The sequence below is a fragment of the Pipistrellus hanaki genome (genome assembly GCF_964339955.1).
Source record: "Pipistrellus hanaki genome assembly, chromosome: 7".
Lineage (NCBI taxonomy): Eukaryota > Metazoa > Chordata > Mammalia > Chiroptera > Vespertilionidae > Pipistrellus > Pipistrellus hanaki.
Genome location: NC_140509.1, coordinates 8,486,250 through 8,513,725, shown reverse-complemented (window position 1 = coordinate 8,513,725; position 27,476 = coordinate 8,486,250). Strand labels below are relative to the sequence as shown.

The 27,476-nt window shown below is 38.3% G+C and overlaps 1 protein-coding gene across 1 annotated transcript in view; it reads right to left on the bottom strand.

Annotated features, from left to right (window-relative positions):
* Positions 1-27,476, bottom strand: part of ZFAND3 (zinc finger AN1-type containing 3) — a 247,499-nt gene that overhangs the window by 79,044 nt on the left and 140,979 nt on the right. Inside the window, exon 3 of the mRNA XM_084889538.1 lies at positions 6,676-6,858. Coding sequence (XP_084745664.1) covers positions 6,676-6,858 — 183 coding nt within the window. The remainder of the gene's footprint in view (positions 1-6,675; positions 6,859-27,476) is intronic.

Genomic DNA, 27,476 nt, shown 5'->3' with positions numbered 1-27,476 from the left:
CCTCACCTCCCCTTTCCTCACTCCCTCAGTGCCCCACCACCACTGCTAGTTGCCTGCCATGTTCTGCACCACCACCTGTTGGCCAGTGCATGGCATGGCAAGTGATCAAATTCCAGGTCTCCTGGTTGAACTCCAGAGGGGACACTTTGCATATTCGCCATATATATATCTCTCTACAGAACTTAGGAGAGTGTTTTGTATGAGGTGGGCCTTCTCTAACTGCCAGATCAGAATATTTAACTACTATTTCTTGCCATTCCTCTTCCCTAGTAAGCAGTTCTTTTTCTTTCTTGCTTAGAAAGAAACAGACCATTTGACTCTCCTCCAACACCTCAATTTCCATCCAATATGTAGTGGAACTGGGGTTTGGGGGAGAAAACTAGATAGGCATTCATATCATAAGGCTCCCAAACAGGTCATAAGTAAAATAACTAGGCCTTCAAGAGTATGACAACTGGAAAGCTCATTTATAGGAGAGATAAGAAAGGGGCATTTTTTTTTCATATTTAAATCCAATCTGGTAAGACTCTGATTTCAGGAAACCAGTACTCAGTCCATCATTCAAAACAACAACAAAACAACAATTTGTTCCAGTGTTCTATCTGCAATGTGACATTTTCTCCACTAGTTGATTCAATAAACATAGGAGGTTAAAAATAAAATCATCACACTTTATCTCCTCTATAGAAAACCTAGAATTTGGAACTATAGTAAATAGGTAGTAGCAAAAGTAGAAAGAAATGTAATTTTGTTCTTTGTAAGTGTCTGTACAACATCCCTTCCCTATGTTGTTTTCATTTGCTTGCAACATCCTTTATAGTATAAATCACTATAGAGACAGACAGACAGACAGCTATAATGTGGTGCTCTATAATCTTGGGCAAGATACTGAATCATCCTGTGCCTCCATTTCCATGTCTGTGAAACAGATATGGTGACAGTACTTACCTTACAGGGTAATTATAAAGTAGACTAGAGGCCCAGTGCACAAAATTTGTACATGGGGGGGGGGGGGAATCCCTCAGCCCAGCCTGCACCCTCTCCACTCTGGGACCCCTCAAGGGATATCCAACTGCCCGTTTAGGCCTGATCCCTAAACGAGTGGTCAGACATGCCTTTCATAATCCAGGACTGCTGGCTCCCAACTGCTCACCTGCCTCTGCCCGAATGTCCCCAACCACTTCTGCCTACCAGCCTGATCACCCCAACTGCTAGCCTGATTGACGCCTAACTGCTCCCCAGCGAACCCAATTGCCCCTAACTGCCCTCCCCTGCCAGCCTGGTCATCCCTAACTGCCCTCCCCTGCCGGCCTGGTCATCCCTAACTGCCCTCTCTACTGGCCTGATTGCCCACAACTGCCCTCCCCTGAACACCTGATACCCCCCAAGTGCCCTCTCCTACAGGCCTGGTCCCCCACCAACTACCCTCACCTGCAGCCTGGTCCTCCCCAACTGCCCATAACTGCCCTCCCCTTGCCAGCCATCTAGTGGCAGCAATCTTGTATCCACATGGCAGCAGCCATCTTTGACCACATGGGGGCAGCCATTTTATTAGATAGAATTAATACAGATAAAGTATTTGAAACAGTCCTTGAAGAGTACTCTAGTGCTAGCTGTTACCATTATTATAGCAATTAAATGCTGTGACAATTTTTGGTCACTACTTGCATTTTTTATATTGTTTTTGAAAATGTTTCTAATGGCTAACATTCCATAAACTCTTCTGCAGACACACAAGATAGGAGAGGAAGAAATGTGTGCGTGTATTCAGACAAAAAAATATCATTTGGATATGCTTTATTTTGACTTTCAGTCAGGCGTTTTAACTCTTTTGGATAAAAGTGTATTTTACACACTCTTGTCAATAGTACTTATTCTAACTGCAGTCTTTTCAAAGAGCATTAATGTACCGACTCTTATAACCTTTTGGTTCACATATTCATTTAACAGTGAGAAGTAGAAAGCTTTATATAAGCAATACTCATTCTCTTGATTACTAGGAATAAAACCTTTCAAAAAGCCCCACAGACAAAGTACTTCCAGTTCAACACACGGTAACATTCCTATATAATAAAGATGATGTATGCAAATGGTTATTATGCCACGGAGTGTAACAACCGGCTGCGTACCGACCAGATCACGGATCGATAGGAGGATGGAGCAGCGAGCTACAAGCAGACGGTGAAGAACCTCTCGGTGCTCCAACTTTCTCATCTGTAAAACAGGAATAGGAGTACCTACCACAGAGGAGGGGGCAGGGCAGCAAGCTATGGGGGGGGGGGGGGTGCTACAGGAGGGCGAGGCAGTGGGCGGAGAGCTACTGGAAAGCTACTGTCCCATGGATTCGGGCACGGGGCTACTAGTTGATCTATTAACTGCTGTGCAGTTTACAAATCATGTAGTACTTGGATTGGAAATCCCAAACCCATTCTCTGCAACCCCCCGACCCTTTACTTCTCCATAACTCTTTAGGAGAAAAAGCTAAGAAATTCTGGTTCCTGAGGATACAAAAAGATCAACATAAGTAATCCCATACTGCTGCTTCTGGCATCTTTCTTCTCCTAGGAAGGTCACAGCTTAAGAAAGTTGGAAGGTGTAAATGGATCAGGCTGTCTAATCTCTCCCGAGTCTTCACTCCTACTTGGCAATCACTCTGATGTATAATGTATCCACCCTGACAGTACTGACAGCTTCAACAAACCTTCCTTACTTTCTTTTTTAAAAACAATTTTATTTTATTGTTTAAAGTATTACACATAGTAGTACATATATCTCCATTTTAAACCTTCCTTACTTTCCCCATCCCTATATTCCCCACCTACAATCCAGACACACATCTCTTCATTCTAGCAGTTTTCAACCTCGGTGAGGTAGCAAAAGCACCTGAGAAAGCTTCTGAAAACGGCAAACCACTGCTCCTGCTGCCGCCTCCCTCTTACCTCAAAATTCTCAGTACCTGTTTACAAGAACAAGCCAGAAACTCAGGGAGAGATTTATGTATCAATATTTGAAAAGGTGACTTCCTTGTGAGTACAGACCTAATCTTACTCATTTCTGTTCCTAGCACTTAACCAAGGGGGCTCTCAGCAAATGAATACACAAACCAATGAAATCATTTATTAAAGTGACCAATCTCGTGATGTCTCCAGTGTCTCTTGTCAGTTTACAGCCTGCAGCATTTTCACGATACTGAGGCAATATGTTACTGTGGGTGAAAGCACAGACTCTGAAGACAAGTTAGTGGGTTGGAATGTGAAATATGCTGCAAAGCAGGAGCTCTGTGACTTTGGACAGAAGTTACTGAACCTCTCTGTGCTCCGACTTTCTCATCTGTAAAATAGGAATAAGAGTACCTACCACAGAGGATATTGTGAAAATAAAATGTTAGTACATGTAAAGAGCTTAGAATGGAGCAAACACTATATAAGTGTGAGCTAACATTTTCCTCTGAAGCCCAATGCTTGAATTTGAGTCCTGTTTCTGATATGTAATAAGTGTTCATGATCACAGGCAAATTACTTGATCTCACTGTGCCTGTTACCCTATCTATAAAATGGGGATAATGACAGTATCTATTTCACTGGGTGTCATGAGAAATAAAAGAGAAAATATGCAACACATGTAGCACAATGTCTTGTACATAAAGTGCTCAATAAATGGTAGCTATTATCATCTCAGTCTCACATGCATTTTGGCTGCTGAAATCGGTTTGTTGTAACCTGACTCTGGTGTGTGCGGAGGCCCAATACATAAGTTCCATCAAATAAGATCCTGACCAGCTCCAACCCTTTCCACAGACAAGGAGTTATTAATCTAATGTCCATAGTGAGCTTTAAAATTTTTTTATTCATAATCAAGTATAAAAGAATGGTGTATACTTTTCTGAGACAAAGGGCCATAGCTTTCATTAGCTCCTCAATAAATACATAACCTCAAAGAGATTTTTAAAAACAAAATAAAACCTATTGCCAATAACATGACCAGTACTATTTTCATTTTTTTCTTCTCTAAAAACAATTTCTACACCTTCCCCTGAGTCTCTAAATCAAAGCCACAGTATTTAAAAAAGTCTCATTTACAATATTGCCAGATTATTTCTCCGCAAGAACTATAATATTACTTTCTCTATTCAAAAGCCTAAGTGTTGTCCAATATCCAATATCTTAGCTGAACATTCAAAACTTTATAACTTGGCCACAGTCTGCCTATCCCGCCTTGTCCCAAAAGGAGTCACTTGCCATTGTATAACTCCACGTGGTTTTCCTCCATATCTCACTCTACTCTGTCTAGAATGTCTCCAATACCACTTTCTCCAGTAAACCAAAACTCCTCTTTAACAGTTACTATCTTTAATAACAAATATATTTCCTTCCCCCTGCTAAACAGTAATTCTTTGAGGACAGGGACTATGGCCTTCTTTACTTTTATATTCTCAATTTTACTTAGTCTCATGGTTTATAAATTTATATAAATATTAGTTCTCTGGTAATCTTTTCAAAGTTAGTAAACAGAACTTTTCAAGAATTTCTAGGTATTTATAAAATTTGAAATACCAAATTTCAATCTGTTAACTAAAGCTTTTATAAAAGGCAAAAATTGCTATGTCATAATATTCCTATAATTTTCAACACACTGTAAATTTTAGTTGTGCCCTAAAGGAGATGGTTATCCTACCTAATAAAAAAGTAATATGCAAATTAATCATCACTCCACTCTAGCCACATCCACTAGCCACACGCACCAGCCAATCAGAGCAAGTATGCAAATTAATCCCAACCAAGATGGCTGCAGCCAGAGAGAGCAGTTGAGAGTCTTGGGTTTCCCCAGCAACAGAAGCCAAGCTTTCCACCTGCCCTAGCTGGCCTAAGCCTCCACTCAAGGCTACAAAGTTTCAATTATAGAAGATAAATCCCAAGAAAAATGACGGCAGCCATGGAGCTGGAAAGAGCAGGCTAAGGTTGCCCTGGCAACGAGGAAGCAAAGCTTTCCACCTGCCCTGGCTGGCCTAAGCCTATACTCAAGGCTACAAAATTTTCGATTATAGAAGATACATAAAACCAAACAGAAATGGCGGCAGCTTGGCTCCGCTCCAGGCTACAAAGTTTCAATTGTAGAAAGTAAATAAATTCCAGATACCAGAGCTTCCACTTGGGTTACCAGTGGGTGTGGCTGGCCTGCAAACCACCACAGGCCCCTCACCCAGGCTGCCCCATGCCCCAAGGGAACCCCCACCCTAATATGGGATACCCTTCAGGGCAAACCAGCTGCCCCCCCCCCTCATGCACCAGGCCTCTATCCTATCTAATAAAAGAATAATAAGCAGATTGACCATCACTCCAACACACAAGATGGCTGTCCCTATGTGGTCAAAGATCCTGCCCCCATGTGAACACAACATGACCACCACAAGATGGCCAGCAGAGAAGGGCAGTTGGGAGGCACCAGGCCTGCAAGGGAGGGCAGTTGGAGGTGATCAACCTTGCAGGGGAGGGCAGTTAGGGGTGGCCAGGCCAGCAGAGGAGGGAAGTTGGGGGCAAACAGGCTAGCAGCGGAGCAGTTAGGCATCAATCAGGCTGACATGGGAGTGGTTAGGGGACAATCAGGAAGGCAGGCAGGTGAGCAGTTGTGAGCTAGCAGTCCTGGATTGTGAGAGGGATGTCCGACTGCCCATTTAGCAGTTTAACATCCCTCAAGGGGTCACAGTTTGGAGAGGGTGCAGGCTGGGCTGAGGGACACCCCCCGACTCCATGCGCACATTTTGTGCACCAGGCCTCTAGTAACATTATAAAGATTAAGTAGACAGCCCTAGCTGGTTTGGCTCAGTGGATAGAGCATTGGCCTGCAAACTGAAGGGTCCAGGTTCAATTCCGATCAAGGGCACATGAGAGTAAGGAGTGTGCAGGAGGCTGCCAATCAATGATTATCTCTCATTATTAATGTTTCTATCTCTCTTTCCCTCTCTCTTCCTCTCTGAAATCAATAATAAATATATATTTTTTAAAATAAAATCAATAAAGATTAAATAGACAATGGATTTCCAAATTACATATATGATAATTGTATCCTATCACTAAGGACTTACAGAAGAGTAACAGAAATCACCCTCTCCCTTCAAATACTACCTATGTTCTAATAACCACAATGTTATTATCTCTGTCAACTGCTTAGAAAATTCAAGGCCCAGTAAGTGACAAAAGTAAGTTTTCAATCGAGGTTCCTAAATCAGGGGCAGGTTCCCTACACTGGTGGTTCTCAACACTTGCTGCATTTTAGAATCCTCTGCAGAGTTAAAAAGAACAGATTCCTGACCCTCCATCCAGAACAATTAAATCAGACTTAAGAAATGCTGCTGAAGATTAAAATTTGTTTTAAAAATTCACAGTGGATACTAATTTTCAGCTAGGGCTGAGAACCCCTAGCCTAGACTGGTTAATCATCTTTTATATCTTAATAATTATCATAAAAGGCAATCTTTTAAGATCAACTTAAGCTATACAGAATGGATGAAACTTATCCTCTAATTTACTGACTTGGGGCTGACTATATGCCAACAATTAATCTTGAATTTACAAAGCTGCTATCTTTTTTCTTGGGATGAGGCATTATCAAGAAACTCATAATACAGTAGTATTCTTGGGCTGCTTTCTCTACAATTTACAAGATCTGAGCACTTACACTCCTCTTTACTTGGTGAAGTTACATTCAGTTCTGTCGGAAGCGGCTGCTGGCTGGGACTAAGAGTTGGCGTAGTTATAGAGGTATTGTTGTTGTCACTGGTGGTCTCTTCAGAAAACAAATCTGATTGGCTGTTACTTGTACTTGGAGCGGAATCATCGTCTGGTTGTTTCTTTTGAAAATCTGAAGAGAAAAAGAAAACCAGCTTAATGAAGGCATTCATAATCTCCTTGGGTATCAGAAAAAAATGAAAAAAGGATGAAACGTAATAGCAGCAATAATAAAGACTAATTTGGATGATTAAAAAAATTGAGGTGCCTTAGCCGATATGGGTCATGAAAACTCCTCACCAAGTAAAGAGGAGTGTAAGTGCTCAGATCTTGTAAATTGTAGAGAAAGCAGCCCAAGAATACACCAAGTGGTGGAGTATTTGATTCCTGGTCAGGGCACTTAGTTGCAGGTTTGATCCCCAGTGGGGACGGTGCATGTGAAAGACAATCACTGTTTCTCTCCTTCTCTCTCTACCCCCACTTTCTGTCACCCTCCGCCCCTTCCTCTCTCTAAAGTCAAATTAAAAAATGGAAGTAAAATACCGGTCAAAAACATATCAAATTGGTAGAGGATAACTACAATGAAAGCTTTCCAAGGTCCTCACTTGTTTAAAAGAATGATAGAATGCTGATTTTAATGTAAGACTTTGAAAAGCAAAATGCATGTTAAAATTTTAGGGATGATCAGTAGAATAAAAAAGAAATACAGAAAAGTTGCTCAAACAGAAGACAGGTAAAAAGAGAGAAAAACTGCAGAAAACAAAGCAGGGTAAATAGAAAACATAATAGAATAGTAGAAATGAGTACAGACATACTAGTAGTGGTAATAAATGCAGGCAGACTAAACTTAGCAGTTAAAAGAAAGTGGGTGCAGACTGGATAAACAAAGTCTTGTTCTTTGTATGTTACAAGAGACATACTAAAAACATAAATATGAGGATATAGAAAATTTAAGTCTATAAAAATATGCCCACAAATACACAATTACTAGTAAAAAGCCAGTAATAGCTCAAGTATTGTCAGAAAACAGACTTTAAGGCAAAAGCATTATTAGAGATAAAGAGGATCATCATATAACAGTAACAAAAAAATTTTTCTTTACCAGGAAAATAAAGCAATTCTGAACCTGTATGTACCTAATAACAAAGCCTCAAAAGCAAAAATGATGGTATTTACAGAAAACAGACAAATTTACTAACACAATAGAGAAAATTTTAATATATGTCTCAGATAAAATAAGTAGTAAAATTCATTAAAATTAATAAGCATATACAAGTAGGGATAAAGTAGGTTTACAGTTGTTTATATAAAAAATGTATTAATAATAATATAAGAATCAACTGTTTTTGCATACAACTGTAAAGCTACTTTTGCCTGTATAGTATAGACCCCCTTTCTGCCTTCACTTGCTCTGGAATGGAGCCGCCTTTCCTCCTTACCACACTGCCCAGAGACCAGAGCAGCTGGGATGGTGAGGAATGCCTGCATATCCCCTCCCCACCCCCTCCCCGCACCGCTCAGCGCCTATGTATGCAAATTAACCTACCAGCTTTGTTATGTTAATTTGCATGCTCACTCCTGATTGGCTGGTTGGTGTCACGAAGGTACAGTCAATTTGCATCTTTCTTTTATTAGTGTAGATAATAATATTTATATAATAGATTTATATATGTAAAATACCATATTTATTAATACATAATTATAATACAAAAACATGCATGGAAATGACACACAAAATTCAAGATAGTGTTTATTGGGGGAGGAAAAATAAGAGTTTTCAAATCTACCTATACTTTTTTTTCTTTCTTAAAGCTGATGATAGGCTAAAATTATTATGTATGTTATGTATATGTTTCATTTTAAAAAATCTACCTGGGGGGTGGATGTGAGGTGAAGGGGATCATGGGAAACAAGGGGACATCTGTAATATTTTCAATAATAAAGATAAATTTTTAAAAATATAATGCTAGATTATGAAGTGCAGATTATAGTTTACTATGTCAATTCAGAGAAGGATAGAAGATCTGGCAACTCCACATTGCTTTATCATTTGAACCACAGAGAAGCTGCTACTATGCTGTATAACCCTATCAGAACTACTGTTTGAGATATTCTGAGTATCAGAATTGCTAGTTTATGTTACCATGAGGCCAGGCACTAAGTGAAGTGTTCTAGTATATAATCCATTTACTTTAATCCTAGAGACAAGGCTAACAAGGGAGGTATAATTAACACCACTTTACTGATGAAGAAATTGAGGCTCGGAAAATGTAGGTCTTTTGTTTCAAGTTATCCGTTAGAAAATAGTAGGATCAGGATTTAAATGCAGCTCCATATGACACCAAAACCCATGGTCTTCAATCACAGGATGTAAGAATGGTGAACACTAGACTGGCCAGGAAAACGCCTCCACAACAAGACTCTACCCAGTTATAGCAGCAAAGATGAGTGCAATGGAAGAATCACTATCCTGATGTGCCAGTCACTGTTCTAGTCTTTACTGCTTCTTTTCTATGTATTTATTTCTCTAAGCCATTCTTATTCTTTAAGTGTTTTGACATTTTTAAATGGCTTATTATCTCGATGTTATTTGTACAACACCTTTGGAGGAAAAGACACTATAAATGGAGTAAAAATACTGCGATAATGATGCTTCTTTTTTATGTCATGTCATCTCATTAGTTCTGCTATGCCAATAATCATTGTGTCTCTCCTATAACTACAATACCTCTCTACCATTTAATTGGAAATGCTATAAGGCCCTAAAAGAACTGAAACTAAGTAATCATTGTACCATCTAGCACAATCCCCAGCCCTCTTTGAAGCTAAAGGATGTTTTTGTTTAAAGACACTGTTACCAGGTCCCACCCACATAATCTCCATCCAGTCCAGTCCACACTTGCCACACTCCACACTTGCCACGCTCCTCGATGTTCAGGTACTTTTCTTTTGTAAATATGCAGTTGACACAATATTCTTCTATTTTCTGTTGTTGTTATTGTTACTATCCACTGATTTTTAGAGAGTAGGAGGGAGTCAGGGAGGAAGGAAAAAGAGAGAGTAAAGGAGAGCGAGAGCGAGATTGATGTGAGAAAGACACATCAATTGGCTGCCTCCTACACATTCCCCAACTGGGGGTGGGGATCAAACCTGCAACCTGGGTATGTGCCCCTGACTAGGAATGGAAGCCAGGACCCTTGGTGCATGGGCTGATGCTCTAACCACTGAGAAAAGTGACCACTAATAAGGCTTCTATATCATTATTATAGGCACTAAAGTTAGGTATAAAGAAAATCAAATTGGAAGTGGAATATGAACTAAGAGTTAAGTTCCTACAATGAGTACAATGAGCAAGGCATTCTGCCAGAGGTCTTGTATTCATTTTCTCATTTAATTCTCAAAATAAGCTGGGCAGTAGATGTCATTCCTACATTTCAGCAGACAGTGGAGGATGGCAAGTTTGGAGAAACCTGCTGCATCCTAATAAGTGTTGGAGCTAGGGTTTGAGACCTAGGTTTATGCGACTATAATGTCCACACTCTTCCCACTGTGGCATGCAGCACTGAAGCAACTACTGCTCAGCTTGCCAAAACACAATGGCTGAACGTTTACAGGGGTTACTTTTCTACTTACCACACTCGCACTTTCCAAACCCCACCCAAATTTATTTCCCAGATTATAATTCATGCTGTCACTGGAAGCACTAATTTGGAGTTTGACACCATAAAATGCTGCATGTTTCAAGTACCAAATTAAAGTAAAATGGAAATGTCACAAATAAACAATTCAATTCTGATATCTGCAGAGTTTGGGTCTTGCAAGGCACTGTATTAAGGCTTCTTTTAACAGAATAGGGTTTTTTCTCCTCTTGCTCATCCTTTCTCCCAATTATGTCCATAACAGGTTTCAGTCTAATTCATAAGTACAATTCTCGATTTTTAAAATTACACATTCCCACCCCATTTACAAACCTTGGATATCTTATTTTTAAAAACTACAAAGCCATTAGCAGTAGCCAGCCAATTCACAAACCAGAGTTTCAGCCATCTAATTAAAATTTTAATAAAATTCTAGTAGCTGGATGTTAACCTGAGTTAATAGCCTCAGCAAAAAAAAACTGGTTTAAATAAGAATTAACAAGAACTAAAGGAATTGTTACTATTAGAACTAAAATGCCATGGCCTTAGATGCTAGTTTATGGGAGAAACTGTTTCTACTCAATCTGACTGGGTTCATTTAAAATATCCTTTTGTAACCAATCTTCCAGCTTTAAAAAAAAAAACAGACTACTGTTCTGACGAGAGTCATGCCAGGATATGTAGACCTGTAGCCCCGTCCCAGCATTGTCCAAATAAATGCCCCTGCACAACTGGCCCCACCACCTTAACATGGTGCAACTGGCCCTGCCGCTGTGACCCAAAGCTCCCAGACAGACAGACCTACCATTCAGACCCTTTGAACCTTATCTGGTGGCCCCGGCAGATCGGCCCTGCCAACTTGTGACTGGCCCCGTAACTGTGACCTGACGCCCCCAGATACACAGACCTGCCTCTGTGACCAGGCACACCTGACCCAGCACCACCAGAAAATCGAACTTACTGCTGCAAGTCAGCTCACCTCACCTGTGTCCCAGACTACCATGCAAGTAGAAATGAAGGGGGAAAAAGCTGAGTAGCAATACTCTTATATGACATAATAGGCTTCAAAATGAAAGCCATAACAAGAGACAATGAGGGCCACTGCATAATACTAAAAACATCAATATAACAAGAGGATATAACCCTGATAAACATATATGCACCCAATATAGGAGCAACCAAACATATAAAAAAGACTTCCAGAGGACTTAAAGAGAGAGATCAACAGCAATACAATCATCACCCTACTGACATCACTGACAGATCTTCTAGACAAAAAATCAACGAGGGAACAGCGAGCGACCCTAAACCACACACTAGATTAAATGCATTTAATTGATATTTATAGAACATTTCATCCCGAAACTGCAAGTGTACATTCTTGTCAAGTACACATGGGACATTCTCAATTCCCACACTATATATTGGGACATGAACTAAGTATCTACAAATTCAAGAGGATTGAAATCAAATCAAGCATCTTCTTGGATCACAATCATATGAAACTATAAACCAACTACAATAAAAAACACCCCAAATCATTCAAACATATAGAGGAAGGTTAAAGAACATATTATTAAACAATGAATGGGTTGCCAATGAAAACAAGGAAAAAATTAAAAAAAAAAAAAAAAAAACTTCATGAAAATGAACATACAACAACCCAAAAGCTATGGGACACAGCAAAAGCAGCCCTGAGAGGGAAATTCAAAGCACTACAGGCCTACCTCAAGAAAAGAAAAAAAAAAATTCTAATAAATTATCTAACCCCACGACTTAAAGAATTAGAATGAGAACAACAAGAAAAGCTCAGAGAAAATGGAAGGAAGGGAAAAAAAAAAAAGGGGGGGGGGGGATCAGAGCAGAAATAAATGACTGAGAGACAACAAAAACAATACAAAAGATCAATGAAACCAAGAGCTGGTTCTTTGAAAAGATAAACAATATTGGTAAACCTTTAGCCAGACTCATCAAGAAACAAAAAGAGGAGACCCAAATAAATAAAAGCAGAAATGAAAGAGATGAACTGACACCACAGAAATAGAAAGGATTGTTAGAAAATACTATATTTCTACAACTACATATATGCCTACAAACTGTACGACCTGGACAAAATCGACAAATTTCTAGAGAAATATAATTTTCCAAAACTGAATCAGGAAGAATTTAAAAAAAACCCTGAATTAGCTGATTACAGCTGATGAAACTGAACCAGTAATAATAATAAAAAAAAAAACTTCTAGCAAACAAAAAAGAAAACAAAAACCTTTACCCTTCCAGATTCTCCCCTATGTTCTCACGACGATTCCACCTCTTTAAAAATCTGACTGTCACCCTGGCTGGTGTGCTCAGTTACTTGGGTGTCATCCTGTGCACCAAGAGGTTGCTGGTTCCATTCTAGTCAGGGCACATGCCTGGGTTGTGGGCTCAATCTCCAATAGGAAGCACGCAGGAGGTACCCACTCGCCTGCTCAACATTTCTCTCTAACATCAATGTGTTTCTCTCTCTCTCTCCCTCCCTCCTGCCCTACACCCCCCCCCCACTTTCTCTTTCTAAAAAGCAATAAATAAATATTTTCTTAATCTAGCTGTCTGATCAATAATTTCAGACAAGTTGAAAATATACATATTTCATATACCGCATAAACATTCATATACACATATACATATCCCATTAGTGATAAATGACTCCTGTTCTACTACTGGGTCTAGTAATAATTAATGTCGTTTTCTAATACTTTTTTAAATCGAATTTATTTAAACAATACAACAAAATTTAATCAACAATAAAGTTGCTGTTGCTTTCTACTACTTGTGCCCAACGCTCAGGAAGCATTTTAATCCCTCTGTTGTAAAATTCTTGTGATTTTGATGCAAAAAAATTCGGTCAATGCATTTTTGAGGCATTCTTCATTATTAAATTTTTTTCCAAGAAGAAAGTTTTGCAAAGAACGAAGCAAATGGTAATCGGAAGGGGCAATATCAGGAGAATATGCAGGTTGAGGGAGAACTTCCCATTCCAACTGGCGCAGTTTTTCAGCAGTGATTCTTGCAGTATGCGGTCGTGCGTTATCGTGGTGAAGAATTACGCCCTTCCGATTAATCAGCGCGGGTTCTTTTTCTCTTAAAGCTTGGGCTAACCTTTCCAATTGGGCACTATACACTGCACTTGTAATGGTTTGGTTAGATGGTAAAAGTTCATAATGAAGAATTCCTTTAAAATTCCACCAAACACACAACATCACTTTTTTCGCATGCAAGTCAGGTTTTGGCGTGGGCTGCGGAGCCTCATTTTTGTCCAACCATTGAGGCCGCCTTTTCAAATTAACATACAGCACCCACTCTTCATCTCCGGTAACAATTTGCTCTAAAAACGGCAAACGGTTTTGAGAGAGGAGCGAACTGCAAATTGTGACTCTTTGATTACAGTTGTTGTCGGTCAACTCATGAGGAACCCATTTTCCAAACTTTTGGACTTTGCCAAGTGCACGCAATTGATTGGAAATTGTTTTTTGTGAACAATTTAAAGTTGTCGCAAGCTCTTGTTGGGTAATTTGAGGATTTTGCACCAAAAGAGCTTGAAGAGCTTCTTGATCAAAATTGGACACACGGCCTCGACCACTCTTGTCATCTAACGAAAAATTTCCCTCGCGAAATTTCTCAAACCAACGCTGGCATTTTCTGGCGCTAACTGCATCTTGACCAAGAGCACTACAGATGTTTTTTGCAGCCTCACTTGCTTTTCTTCCTAATTGGAACTCGTAAAGCATGCAGTGCCAAATATGCTCTTCATCCGCCATCTTCTTAGCCCTAGTTTTGCAACAAAAACCAAACACAAACTTTTTCAAGCAAAACTTGTTAATTGCACTTCACACGTTCTGTAGATACCACGTGTTTGAAGGTTATGTCAATACAAGTCAACGCCAAGCAAGATTTTAAACGTATGTTGAAAACGACATTAATTATTACTAGACCCAATATATGTTCCCTTCTATGCCTATAAATCTCTCCGGGGTGACCAGGCAAGCAAGGGAGCAGTTAGGGGCATCAGGCAGGCAGGCAGGCAGGCAGGCAGGCAGAGGGTGGTTATGGGTTATCAGGCAGGCAGGCAGAGTCATTAGGAGCAATCAAGCAGGCAGGTAGGTAGGTGAGCAGCTAGGAGTCAGCAGTTCCGGATTGTGATGGGATATCTGACTGCCATGGACCGGGCCTAAATCAGAAGTAGGACATCCCCCAAGGGCTACCAGATTGGAGAGAGTGCAGGCCAAGCTGAGGGACCCCACCCCTTTGCACAAATTTTGTGCACCCGGCTTCTAGTGTTCAATAATAAGGCAATCCTGTGGTCACAAACTCAAACGTTTTCAGGGACCAGGTAGATATAAATGTACAAGGTCAGCTGACCTAAAACAGCGAGTTGTGGTTACTGTGGTTAACTGGCAAGTATGAGCTTCACCTGGAGGTATATGATTTCAAACTTAACTAAAACTTCCAAATTCAACAGATTTGTGCCTGGCAAGCCAATAGCTTAAGATTCCTGATTTAAATATAGAAAAAGTATTTACAACATAAAAATTTTGTACACTGCATTTTTAATTTCACATACTGGTAAAGAAATGATTAATCAGGTTAATGTCAAATAGATATAAAGAGCAAATCAGAAAGTATAGTGGTTAATAAGAACTGAACATAAAAAACCTTATCTACATCTAGCATCAATGTAGGGTTCTTAAATTGGTCAGCTTAGGTAATTTATGCTGCAATAACAAATGACCCTAAAATTTAGGGACTTTACAACTATCATTTGTTATTTTTGCTCACATCTTCATTTTAGTAATCCAGTTTTAAAGATGAAAGAGATATGAAATTACACCATAATCTTTCTTGTAGAAGTTTCTGTTCATAGTAGCATAAAAACTTTTCGTTCACATTTTATTTGTTAAAAGATGTCACACAGCTGAACCTAATGATGTGGACAGTGAAATACAAATACGATATCTGAAATGGAAGGGGAAGCAATTATGTGGGAACAATAATATTAACTAGGGTTCATAACTTGTGTGCAAAGAAAATTTTGCATACAGGAAACCTCATTCTAATGCACTTCACTTTATTGTGTTTTGCAGAGACTGCATTTTTCACAAGTTGAAGGTATCAGCCCTGCATCTAGCCAGCCTATTGGTGCCATTTTTCCCAACAGCATTTGTTCACTTTGTGTCTGTCACATTTTGGTTAATTCTTACACTATTTCAAACCTTTCATTATTGCTAAGGTGATTGGTGATCTTTGATGTTACTATTGTTAGTTGTTTTGGGGTGTCCTTAGAAGATAGTGAATTTAATTGATCAATTTCATTGGACTGCGCCAGTGACCAAACCGTTCCTTCATCTCTCCCTCTCTACTTAGGCCTCTCTACTCTCTAAGGCCACAGTTGGTCTCAGATTGGAGAGGGTGCAGGCTGGGATGAGGGGACACCCCATGCACAAATTTTGTGCACTGGGCCTCTAGTATAGTAAAACACAACTTTTCTATGCATTGTGGGGGGGGAGGAGGGAAGCATGTGACTCACATCATTGAAGTATTTGCTTTAATGCAGTGCTCTGGAACAAAACCTACAATATCTCTGAGGTATACCTGTATAATTCTAGGTTAACATTATGAAACTATATGCAATACTGTGTATGCATTCAGGCCTATTTTCTCCCTCAGAAAATAGAACTTAGATAAGTAATAAGACAGGGTTTAAAAGAAGCCAGGTCTCTAACATATGGCCATTACTAGTGATTATATAATACAGCTGACCCTTGAATAACAGGTTCCTACTACACGGAGCCTCTTATACTTCAATTTTTTTCAATAAGTACTATCAATGTATGTTTTCTTCCTTATGATTTTAACATATTTTTCTCTAGATTTATTGTAAGAATACAGTATATATTGTAATACATTCAAGATACAAAATATATCTGAATTGACTTTATGTTATCAGTAAGGCTTCCAAGGCAACAGTACTTGGGAAGTCAAAAGTTATAGGTAGATTTTCAACTGCTTAGGACAGCTATTTTCAACCGATGTGCTATAGAGCACTAGTTAAGTATACAATTTTACCTATTGTATATGTTCCCAAAAATTCTAGGTTAGCACTTCTTAGTTGGGATTCAGGAATCTGTGTTTTAACAACTCCACCAGGTGATTCTCATCATGAGAGAAGGTTGGGAAACACTGCATAGCAGACACACTGGTGTGCCGCAAGAATTGTTAAAGCATGCAATACCTGACTATTTAGTCAGCGGCACTGTCCTCTTTTCCCTTAAGATTGTCAAATAAGCTAAAACCGGTTTGGCTCAGTGGATAGAGCGTCAGTCTTTGGGCTAAAAGGTCCCAGGTTCGATTCCAATCAAGGGCATGTACATTCGTTGTGGGAACATCGCCGGTAGGGGCTGTGCAGGAGGCAGCTGGTCAATGTTTCTCTCTCATCTATGTTTCTAGCTCTCTATCCCTCTCCCTTTCTCTCTGTAGAAAATCAATAAAATATATATATATATATTTTTTTAAAGATTGTCAAATAAAAAAATGACAACAGCCAACAAAATAGCTATCTGGTGTGAATGAATCAAAAGTATACCTATTTTTTGTCACATCAGCAAAACGTATATTTCTTGGTGTATGACAGAATTTTAGTAATTAGCTTATGTGTGTCGTGAGTTGAAAATCGTAGGCAAAGGGAATTGGTGCCTCAACCCCCATAGTGTTCAACTGTTAACTGTACTAAATCAGAACAATAGTCCTAACTGATTTTCTCAGCTGCTGATTAGTAGACTGTGTGGGCTGGGGAAATAATCTAAACTTTCTACCAAGCTACATTAAATCCTATTACTACCGTGTTTCCCCGAAAATAAGACATCCTCCGAAAATAGACCTAGCGCATGGAAAGATAAGACATCCCCTGAAAATAAGACCTAGCGCAACTTTGGGAGAAAAAATTAATATATGACACTGTCTTATTTTCGGGGAAACAGAGTACCTGATGAAAATCTGAGTATACGAACTACAATAAAACTATATTAGGCTGAAACTGGTTTACTGAAAAATAAAGTCTTATCTGGAAAAAAAACTACTATGATTTTATGCAATTGCCCTGTTCTTTATTAAACTACAAAAGAGCCTGACCCTAATTCAAAATGTTGGGTTTTAAATTAAAAAGGCCATGCTATGTTTATTTTATTTATTTTAATGATTACAACTCGGGCTCACTCCCAATTCGCAAATAGACAAAGGCCACTAAGTCAATATATTGAAGTATTAACAGTTCTGTCAAATTGAAAAAAAAAAAAAAAAAAAAGATTAGAAAGTTCTTAGAAACCAACTACCTTAAGCAATTCAGTATGATTTTGTCTAAAATTAATTTAAGATAGGTAAAACATGTAAACCTAACACCCATTTAAAATTATACCAGGTGTACCAGTTAATAATGCAAAATTTGTAATCAAAGAAAACATGATAATTTCAAGAGAAACATTAAAAGTGCTTTATTCAAAGTAATGCCCATTGCTAGCTACACATTTTCCCATTTTGCAGGTAATTTGTGAATACTGTCCCAATGGAACTTTTCTTGTTTTAAGGCAACCCGTTCAGAGACACAATTTTCCACTTCTTTGTACGTTTTTAAGTGCTGCTCAGAAAGTGCATGTGCCATTGATGGGAACAATTGGTGATCTGAAGGAGCAAGGTCTGGTGATACAGTGGGTGGGTTAATACTTCCCAGGCAGGATCTTTTAACATTTTTGACTGGTTTTGAAGTGTGTGAAGGTACATCATCATGAAGCAAAATTACTTTGCCGTATCTTCTAGAACATTCTGGTCATTTCATGATCAGAGCTTGGTTCAAATTATTTTTTGTTGTTGGTAGCAATCAGTTAATACAGTTTCACCCGGTTTGGGAAGCTCATAATACCCCACACCTTCCTGATCCCACCAAACACAGAGCTTTGTCTTCTTACCGAAGCGATTTGGCCATGCAGTTGATGTTGATGGTTGACCTAGATCAACCCGTGGTTTTGTGCATTTGGGATTCTCAAAATAAATCTACTTTTCATCGCCTGTCACAATTCAATGCAAAAAAGACTTTCTTTCGTGCCGCTGAAGCAACATTTTACTGATGATTTTCGGTTTTCCATTTGTCTTTCGTTCAGTTGATGTGGCACCCATTTTCCTTCCTTTAAAATCTTTCCCATTGCTTGTAAACGATGGGAAATTGTTTGCTGAGTAACATTTAATTTTTCTGCAGGTTGTTTTTGAGTTTGACAGGCATCGTCATCCAATAATGCTTGTAATTGTTGGTCTTCAAACTTTTTCGGTTGACCTGGACATTTTTTGCCTTTCATATCGAAATTATCACTTTTAAAGCGTCTAAACCAACATTCATAAGTATCTTGAGATGGAACATGTTCACCATAAGCTTCCTGAAGTATATAACTTTTTTTCTTCAAAATAATGAATTAAATCTCCCCGTAAATGCTCTTTTTTGGCACGAAATTAAGACATTTTTAAGCATAAAAATATCTATGATGTTAACAACTTCAGCAAATTTGACATATGAAGTTTTGAAGCTTGCTGTCAATACAACAAAATAGCATACATATCAAATCACATTATATATCAACAGATGTGTAACTTCATCTATTGAGAAAAATCTGCATATTAACCGGCACACCTGGTATTTTTCATTTGGGAATACGCTTTTTACTTCACTTGCAATGTGGGTAATTGTGTTTTGAATAAGATGAGAATGTGGAGGAAGTTACCCATTTTAAAATAGTATTTTATATTATGTGATATATGCAAATTCCTCCTTAATCTGTATTAGTACCAAACAAATTAAGTGATGCTGTTCTAGACACAACCCTAATTGTCTCTTACTCTTATTCTAGGTAGCCAAACAATAGGACTTGCAAATCAAGCCCTTTATAACCTCTAATTTAGGCAATAAATTTTAGATTTTGCATTAGTCTGAGATTGTGCTTAACATTAATTCTAACAAACGAGAAAAAGGAAAATAAGATATACTTCAATTATCACCCCTCGTACTCACCTTTCATAGATACTGCTCTTGGCTTCTAATGAGGGATAGTATAAAAAACAACCGTGTGAAACATATTTTGAAAGACTGTTATTGAGAGCATTGTTCACTACTCTCTCTTCGCTTTAGAGCTCATAGGATACTGAACTTTAAATATCTGCATTTCCATTTTTGCTATGACTCCTACAAAGCACAGATTTCAATCTGTACACTGTCTTTAAAAATTATACAAAGGTCAGGCCGGTGTGGCTCAGTGGTTGAGTGTTGACCTATGAACGAGAAGGTCAAAGTTAGATTCTCAATCAGGGCACATGCCCAGGTTGTGGGCTCGATCCCCATAGGGGGCATGCAGGAGACAGCAAACAATGATTCTCATCATTGATATTTCTCTCTTTCCCTTTCTCCTTCTTCTCTGAAATTAATTTTTTAAAAAAAAGTATATATCTTTTAAAAGAATTATACAAAGAAGGTGAAGGGATTAGATATAGAACATATTCATAAAGCCCATGGACACAGACCATGTGTGGTGAAGGCCAAGGGAGGGGGAGGCAGGTCCTGGCAGGAGGTTAGCTAAGGGGGTGGGGGAGATGTGGGACATCTGCAATAGTATCAATGATAAAAAATTTAAAATAAATTGTTGTAAAAATAATTAATTAAAATTGAGGTAAAATACTTATAATTCCATTTTTATGTGAGGATTTCATAAACATTTGTAAATAATATATTTATGCCTATAACTATGTTTAAGTAAGTTACTAATCAACCAAAAAGAAGAAAAATTGCTAGAAAATATATTAGGAATAAAATTTTACATGAGATGCATTAGAATTTCTGTATGAGGAGATCAGAGTTAATGAATATAGTTTTGTTTTGTTTTACCTTTCGGGGATGCATGCTAAAGAAATATCAACTAAATAGAATCAAACAGGCATTGAGGCAAGACACATGAAGATCTGAAAATGTTAGAAGCTGCAAAGTAATGGTCAAACAAAATGAACAGACAATGCTTATGAAGCAAGGGCCAACAATGTCAGAGCAGGACAATTTCCCTTGCAGTTCACACTTTATTTCAGCACAAATCATACAAACCTAAAAGAGCTGTTCTGAAAAGAAAGAGTAATTACTTTTGTAACTTCAAGTGTACTTTATCAAGAGCAAAAACATCTCCCCAACACAACCAATCGCAAAGCTCCCATTTCGTGAAAGTGGTTTGCCATTTCACTCGGTTCTACATGTGAGTAACACTGTAGTGCAAACTCAAGGGAAAAGGCTAGCATGCCAAGGAATGCTGAAGCACAATGCCAACTTCTGTTTTAATAGCGTGTTTATCAATTTGATTGCTGTTAAATTCCATTCATCTTTATCCTAAAAAACTAAAACTGAGAGTGCCCAGGAAAATTACATTCTCTTCAGCCAAGTTCTTGCCTGAAATTAGTGAAACTCCAGAATGTGGGTACATTAGAAAATCTGCCACCCTACCACTTTTAGGAATTATTTGTAAGAGTTTCAAATAAAGTAAGCTATCACTTAAATGCTGGACATATATGCTCAGCCATAAATCATCTTGGTTGCTTAGAAACCATGAAGCATGGCCTGAATAAACAAAATTAGAGCAGCAGAAGGAAGAAACCCTGTGTAAGAAGAGGTTCAGAGAAAAATGCCATGGCTGTAATTACATATTTTGAAAATGAGACTTCAAAGTAAACAAACATAATGGAAGGTTTAGGATGTCACATGTGAAAGTATCTTCTCAAGCAAAAGCACTTGAATTCTTCCTGCTCTTGAGTTACATACTTCATCTCAGTTGTAGTTCACCAAGGAAAAGGACAACTCTAATGCATGTACAAAATTTCCATAACCCCATGCATCAAAGTGTCAAAAAAAACCACCAAGAAAGAAAATCTGACCTATATTTATGAACTCCAAAGGTCAATGTGAAATCAACTTTACATTATGCTCAGGAGGTGTAAAAATTTCATTTCCACTCAATTCTGACTATTTAATAGCATGAATCAGAAAAAAGGCAACCCATCAACAACCCTGTACACTTAACAGAAAATTTCAAACCTGATTATGTTTAAAAATAACAAGAGAAGACCTACAAAGAATGCAGTGCCTCTAATCACATCCTATATAATAAAAGGCTAGTGTGCAAATTATCCCTATGGGTGGGAGTTTGATTGACCGGAAGTTAAGACATGCGCTGACCACCAGGAGGTGGTGCAAAACATAGCGAGCATCAGTGATGTGACACTGGCAGCAGGTGGCAGTGGAGGCGCTGCCGGCTCCAATAGGCCCTGACAAGAGTGAGACTGTGGCGGGATGGTGGAGCAGGAGAGTGGGTGGTGCCAGGCCAAGGCAGGTGCGAAGGGAAGCCCCAGCGAGTGGCAGTGGCAGGCAGCCAGGGAAAGGGAGTCCCCAGCCAGGAGCCAGCAGCCACTAGGGACCCTACCCATGCATGAATTTCATGCACTGGGCCTCTAGTATAGAAAATATTTACTTAGATTGATTCTATGGGAGATCCATCACAATTTACATTTAGTTATATCTAAGCAAAAAGTGATCTTTAATAATTAAATGAATTTAAATTTTAATTGTTAATCTGGATTTAATTAATCAACTCCCTCTGAAATAAAACATAATGAAAGAGAATAAACTGCAAAAGCTTAAAGAATTTTTTTTTTAAAGCAAGAATTTTTTAAGCAAGAATAGATATTCTATTTCTTTTTAAAAAGGGGGGGAGTAAAATTATATTTTAAAAAATATTTTTATTGATTTCAGAGAGGAAATGAGAGGGAGGGAGGGAGGGAGGGAAGAAAGGAGAGGGGAGAGAGGGAGAGAGAGAGAGAGAGAGAGAGAGAGAGAGAGAGAGAGAGAGAGAGAGGGAGAGAGAGAGAGAGAGAGAGAGAAAGAAACTTCAATGATGAGAGAGAATCATTGATTGGCTGCTTCCTGTACGCCCCTCTACTGGGGGTCAAGCCCACAACCTGGGCATGTGCCCTAGACTGAAATCAAACCTGGGACCTTTCAGTGCACAGCCAACACTATCCATTGAGCCAAACTGGCTAGGGCCATTTTTACTTTTGAAAAACTCCAGTTTATCAAATTTTTTCTTTTGTGCATTGTGCTTTTGGTCAAAATACTTTTTGTCCAATCCCAGGTCACAGAGATTTTTTCTGTTTCTTCTTAAAGGTATACAAATTTATGGTTTTCATTTACATCTATAATCTACTCGATTAACTTTTATATTATTTATGAAACTTAGATCAAGGTTTGTTTTTGTTTGTTTTGTTTTGCATATGGATGTGCAATTGTTCCAAAACTATCTGTTGAAATTACTGCCTTATTGGATATCAAATTCTCCTTAGGATTGTACCTTCTTTAGAAATGAAGGAGTTACAGAGATTCTCTCTTGGGTTCCTCCTGTCTGTCTAAGAATCACCCTTGTTCCTGTCCTTTGTTTCTTTTTAGGTCTTTCTGGAAATTGGGTTTGTTCTGAATGCTATAAAATGAAGCACTCATTATTTGTAAGTTGATTGAGTACAAAGTATTTCATTATAAGGTGGCCATCTATCACAAGGAGACATGTGGGCTGTAAAAAACATTAACTGTACATCCTGAGCTAGAATGCAACTTTACCGGAATGATGCAGCTTCTGTAACGTGTGGGATAAAATGAGAGTCAGGAAGGATTCCTACAATTCTTGCTTTTCTTCCCCAGTTCCTATTAAGTGATCATTACCTTCTTTCCAGTCTTTCCAGTCTTAAGTCCTTACCCAAGCAGTAAATTCCCATCACCCATTATTTGGACCATTGTCACCAATCCCCAACTCCCTTGCAACCTTGTGGTCTGCTCCACGGGCCCTGCAAATAAACAAATCCCCAACCAACCCTGGATCAGTCCCAAAATCTGCTCCTAATCTAAACCACCAAATTCTGTTGGAAAGATTTATACACTGGGGTACATTAGGGCCACTTCAAGCCAATTAGCTCCCCTTCAACTTTCCCTATGTGCTGGTTCTTACCATTAGCATATAAATACACTAAAATCTATTCCCATTATACATGCTGTAAAACAAACAAAAAACTCTTTTGTCTCTCCTTTCTCTTTCAAGGTTCTCAAGATTACCTTAGGTTGATTTTTTCCCCTAATGCACCACTCATGCCCTGCTGGTGTGGCTCAGTAGTTGGGTATCGGCTTAGGAACCAGGCTTCCCAGTCAGGGCACAGGCCCAGGTTACAGGCTTGATCCCCAGTAGGGGCTTTTGCAGTAGGCAGCAAATATGATTCTCTCTTATCACTGATGCTTCTATCTCTCTCTCCCTCTCCCTTCCTATCGAAAATAAAAATATATTTTAAAAAAAGCAAGACCCATGAAAATAAGGTGGATAAATTGATCGTTAAAATTAAAAAACAAGAAGACAAGCACAGACTGGGAAAATTATTTCCAAACAACCTATCTGATAAAGTTATCCAAAATACACAAAGAACTCTTCAAGAAATTAACAGTAAGAACAAAAAGCAATCCAACTGCTTTTTAACGGACATCTCTGTTAAAGAAGATGTACAGATGGCAAATAAGCATCAGAGAAGATGTTTCCTATCATATGCACCAGGGAAATGCAAATTAAAGCAAGCACTATGCAAATTAAACTTGCACTATAATTAAAAATCTTTAATGTATAAACTTAATAGAAGCTTTATTCAAAACTGTCAAAAACATGAAAGCAACCAAAACATCCTTCAGTAGATAGGTGGATAAAATGCAGTATATCCAAACAATGGAATATTGAGTTATAAAAAGAAAAGCTTTTCAAGGCATGAAAAGACACAGAGAAGCCTTAAATACATATTAGTAAGTGAAAATAGTCAATCTGAAAAGGCTACATACTGCATGACTCCAACTATGTAACATTATGAAAAAGGTAAAACTATGGACACAGTAAAAAGATCCATGGTTGCCAAGGACAGGAGGATGAATAGGTGGAGGATGAATAGGTGGAGGGCAGGGCCATGAAACTACTTTGTAGGACACTATTAACAGTAGCTATGTATCATATACATTTTTCTAAACCTACATAATATATAATATCAAAAGTGAATCCTAAAGATTTGGAGTCATAATGACATATATGTAGGCCCATCAAATATAACAAATGTACCATTCTGGTGAGGGATGTTGAAATGGAACAGGCAGTGCATGGGGAGGGTGATAGGGGAAATCTCTGTACCTCCCTCTCAATTGTGCTGCAGTACCCAAAACTACTCTAAAAATAAAGTCTATTAAAAAGATTCTTAAATATATATTCTTATTTGATTTAGCTTAAGAGTTGCACAAAGTGATAACATCAGAGGAAGTAAAGTCTATGTGAGGAGGATTAACAACTCAAACCACCACCACCTGTAAGCTGAGCAATTAATTGATTCCTGAGAGTCAGATAGTGTGGCCAGTTGCTTTACCTTGTTTTGTGGAAGAAGGGGCTTTTGAGGAAGGAGAGATAAGGAAACAGATTTAAGTAACTAATAAGGGATAGAAGTAAACAGATCATACTCCCCAGGAAGCAAATATGGATTGAAAGAAATAATAATATTGAGAATTGATTTCCTTAAAGCACTCAAACATTAGCCAGAAGTGAAATTCCTCAATGTGAAAAACTGGTGTGGTAACACTGATAGAGGTAACCTTCTATCAGTCAGTACCATCCTTAACTTGCAAGCTTTGATTTTGTCAGGTTAGCAATAAATATGAAGTCCTACTATTGTAGTTATTTTCTCTGAGGAGTCAAAGATTAGTAATTGTAATCTGCCTTATTAATTTAGTCTTAACACTATGATATAGTTTGAAAATTAAACTCAAATTCAACAGAGCTCATTACTACATAATTCTTTTATAAAATTTATCTTTATTGTTGAAAGTATTTACAGTTGTCCTCCTTTTTTCACCACTGACTCCCTTCATCCCACAATGAATTCTTTTTAGAAAGTAAAACAGTTATATCTATCAAAGTGAATGTTTTAACTATCAATATAACATAAATACTAAAATAAATGACAATGCTTATAGGTTATTCAATTCTCCTTTTTTTTTTTTTAAATCTAGCACAACTTTTTAAAATGTCTACTACAGTGGTTCTGAGAACATTCTTTAGAACTTATAATTTTTCATATACTTGAAATCCATGTTCGAGGAGAAGACCCATTATCATCAGCTTCTGACACAGAATCTTTTTTACTTTTTCTTCTGGTTTTACTAGTATCAATTTTGAAATCACATTGGAAAAATTATCTTGTTTATTTGTAATTACTTAGGTCAAAAATCTTTAAAAAACAGCATCTTTCCTTACAAGACAATTCCACAGACACCAGATGTGCTCCCTCTGTTGGCTTTGCAGTTTTCCCTTTATTTCTTTCTTTTTTTTCCTCCTCTTTTTGCACAGTTTCAGGGTCCTCTCTCCTGACTGCAACCTCTCACCCCGCTCTCCAGCTTCCAGGACTGACCTCCAAAGGTCCTGAAACCAACCTTTTCCAAGGTCTGTGTTCACATGGACACTGTTCAAAACCCAAAGAGCCCAGGCGGCATCACTCAGTGGTTGAGCGTCCACTTGTGAACCAGGAGGTCACGGTTCAATTCCCGGTCAGGGCACATTCCCAGGTTGTGGGCTCGATCCCCAGTGTGCAGCATACAGGAGGCAGCTGATCAATGGTTCTCTCTCATCAATGATGTTTCTAACTACCCCTCTCTCTCTCTCTCTCTCTCTCTCTCTCTCTCTCTCTCTCTCTCTCTCTCTGAAATCAATAAAAATATAATTTAAAACACACACACACACACACACACACACACACACACGGAGAAATTCGGAGAAGGCAGTGGTTTCAGGCAAAGACATAGCCAATGCTCCATATGGGGCAATTACTCCCAAATGGATCTTTTATCAAATTATGGTTCAAACATGACAATCAGACCACAGCACTCAGGAGGGTTCTGAGAAGAGGTGAGAGTAGCGAGAAAGATCCCAAACACATCCCCACCCCTCACACCTTTGCTTAAAGGGGCTCCAAGAGCTCAACAATGGCAGTCAAACCTGGTCACAGCTTTTTGTTGTTGTTAATCCTCACACAAGGTATTTTTTCCAGTTGGTTTTTAGAGAGCATGAAAAGGAAGAAAGGGGGAGAGGAAGGGAGAAAGAGAGAGAGATATCCAGTTTTTCCCCCTTTTAAATGTTGCTTATACTTGGAGGTGGAATACAAAATACTGTTCCTTTTTCTTCTACTAAAGAAGGGCCAACACATTAAAATGTATTGGGTGGCCTTTCATCAAAGCAGATTTAGTAAGTGTCTATAACACCAATCTCAATGGACTTCCCCTTTCTTTTGATGGATTTTTTTCTTGTATTTTAAACATCTCCAACTTCACATATGGACTGGGGTGGAAGTAGAGAAAATAAAAGCTTCATACAAAGAGAAAAGGGAGGGACTAAATGTTCACTAAATAAAACATTTTTAAAATGCAATTTTGCACATCTGAGTTCATAGAAAACCTTCAAATCTATTTTAACAAGCTGAGGAAACCACTATTCAGTGAAAAGGCCAACTGTATTAATGCTTTAATACAAAGCACAATATTTAAAAAATCAATGCACAATATTCTTTCATTGGAAGTTATATATTTATTTAATCCTAGACTTTTAAGTCATTTGCAAAATAAAATTTATTTTGAAATAGTATCTAGAAGTAGGGTATTTTTAAAAAGCTTTAACTCAGTTTGCTTAAATATCTAAAAGCTATTAATTTTAATTGTTTTTGCTAAGTGCCATTAGATTAATGTTGTGAGAGCTGTCACAGAGATGTCCTGTGATTGACTGACTGGGCTAACCATAAAAGGTTTCTAGGGAGAACATGAAAATCTACTGTTTCTTGACTATCAGTAAAATACAAAATGAAAAGACTTTCAACTCAAGGCACAGTTGCTAATTGTATAATGAGTACAGTATATTACTATAAAAAACTAACTCTGATTGGCATTTAAAACAAAGTAGTA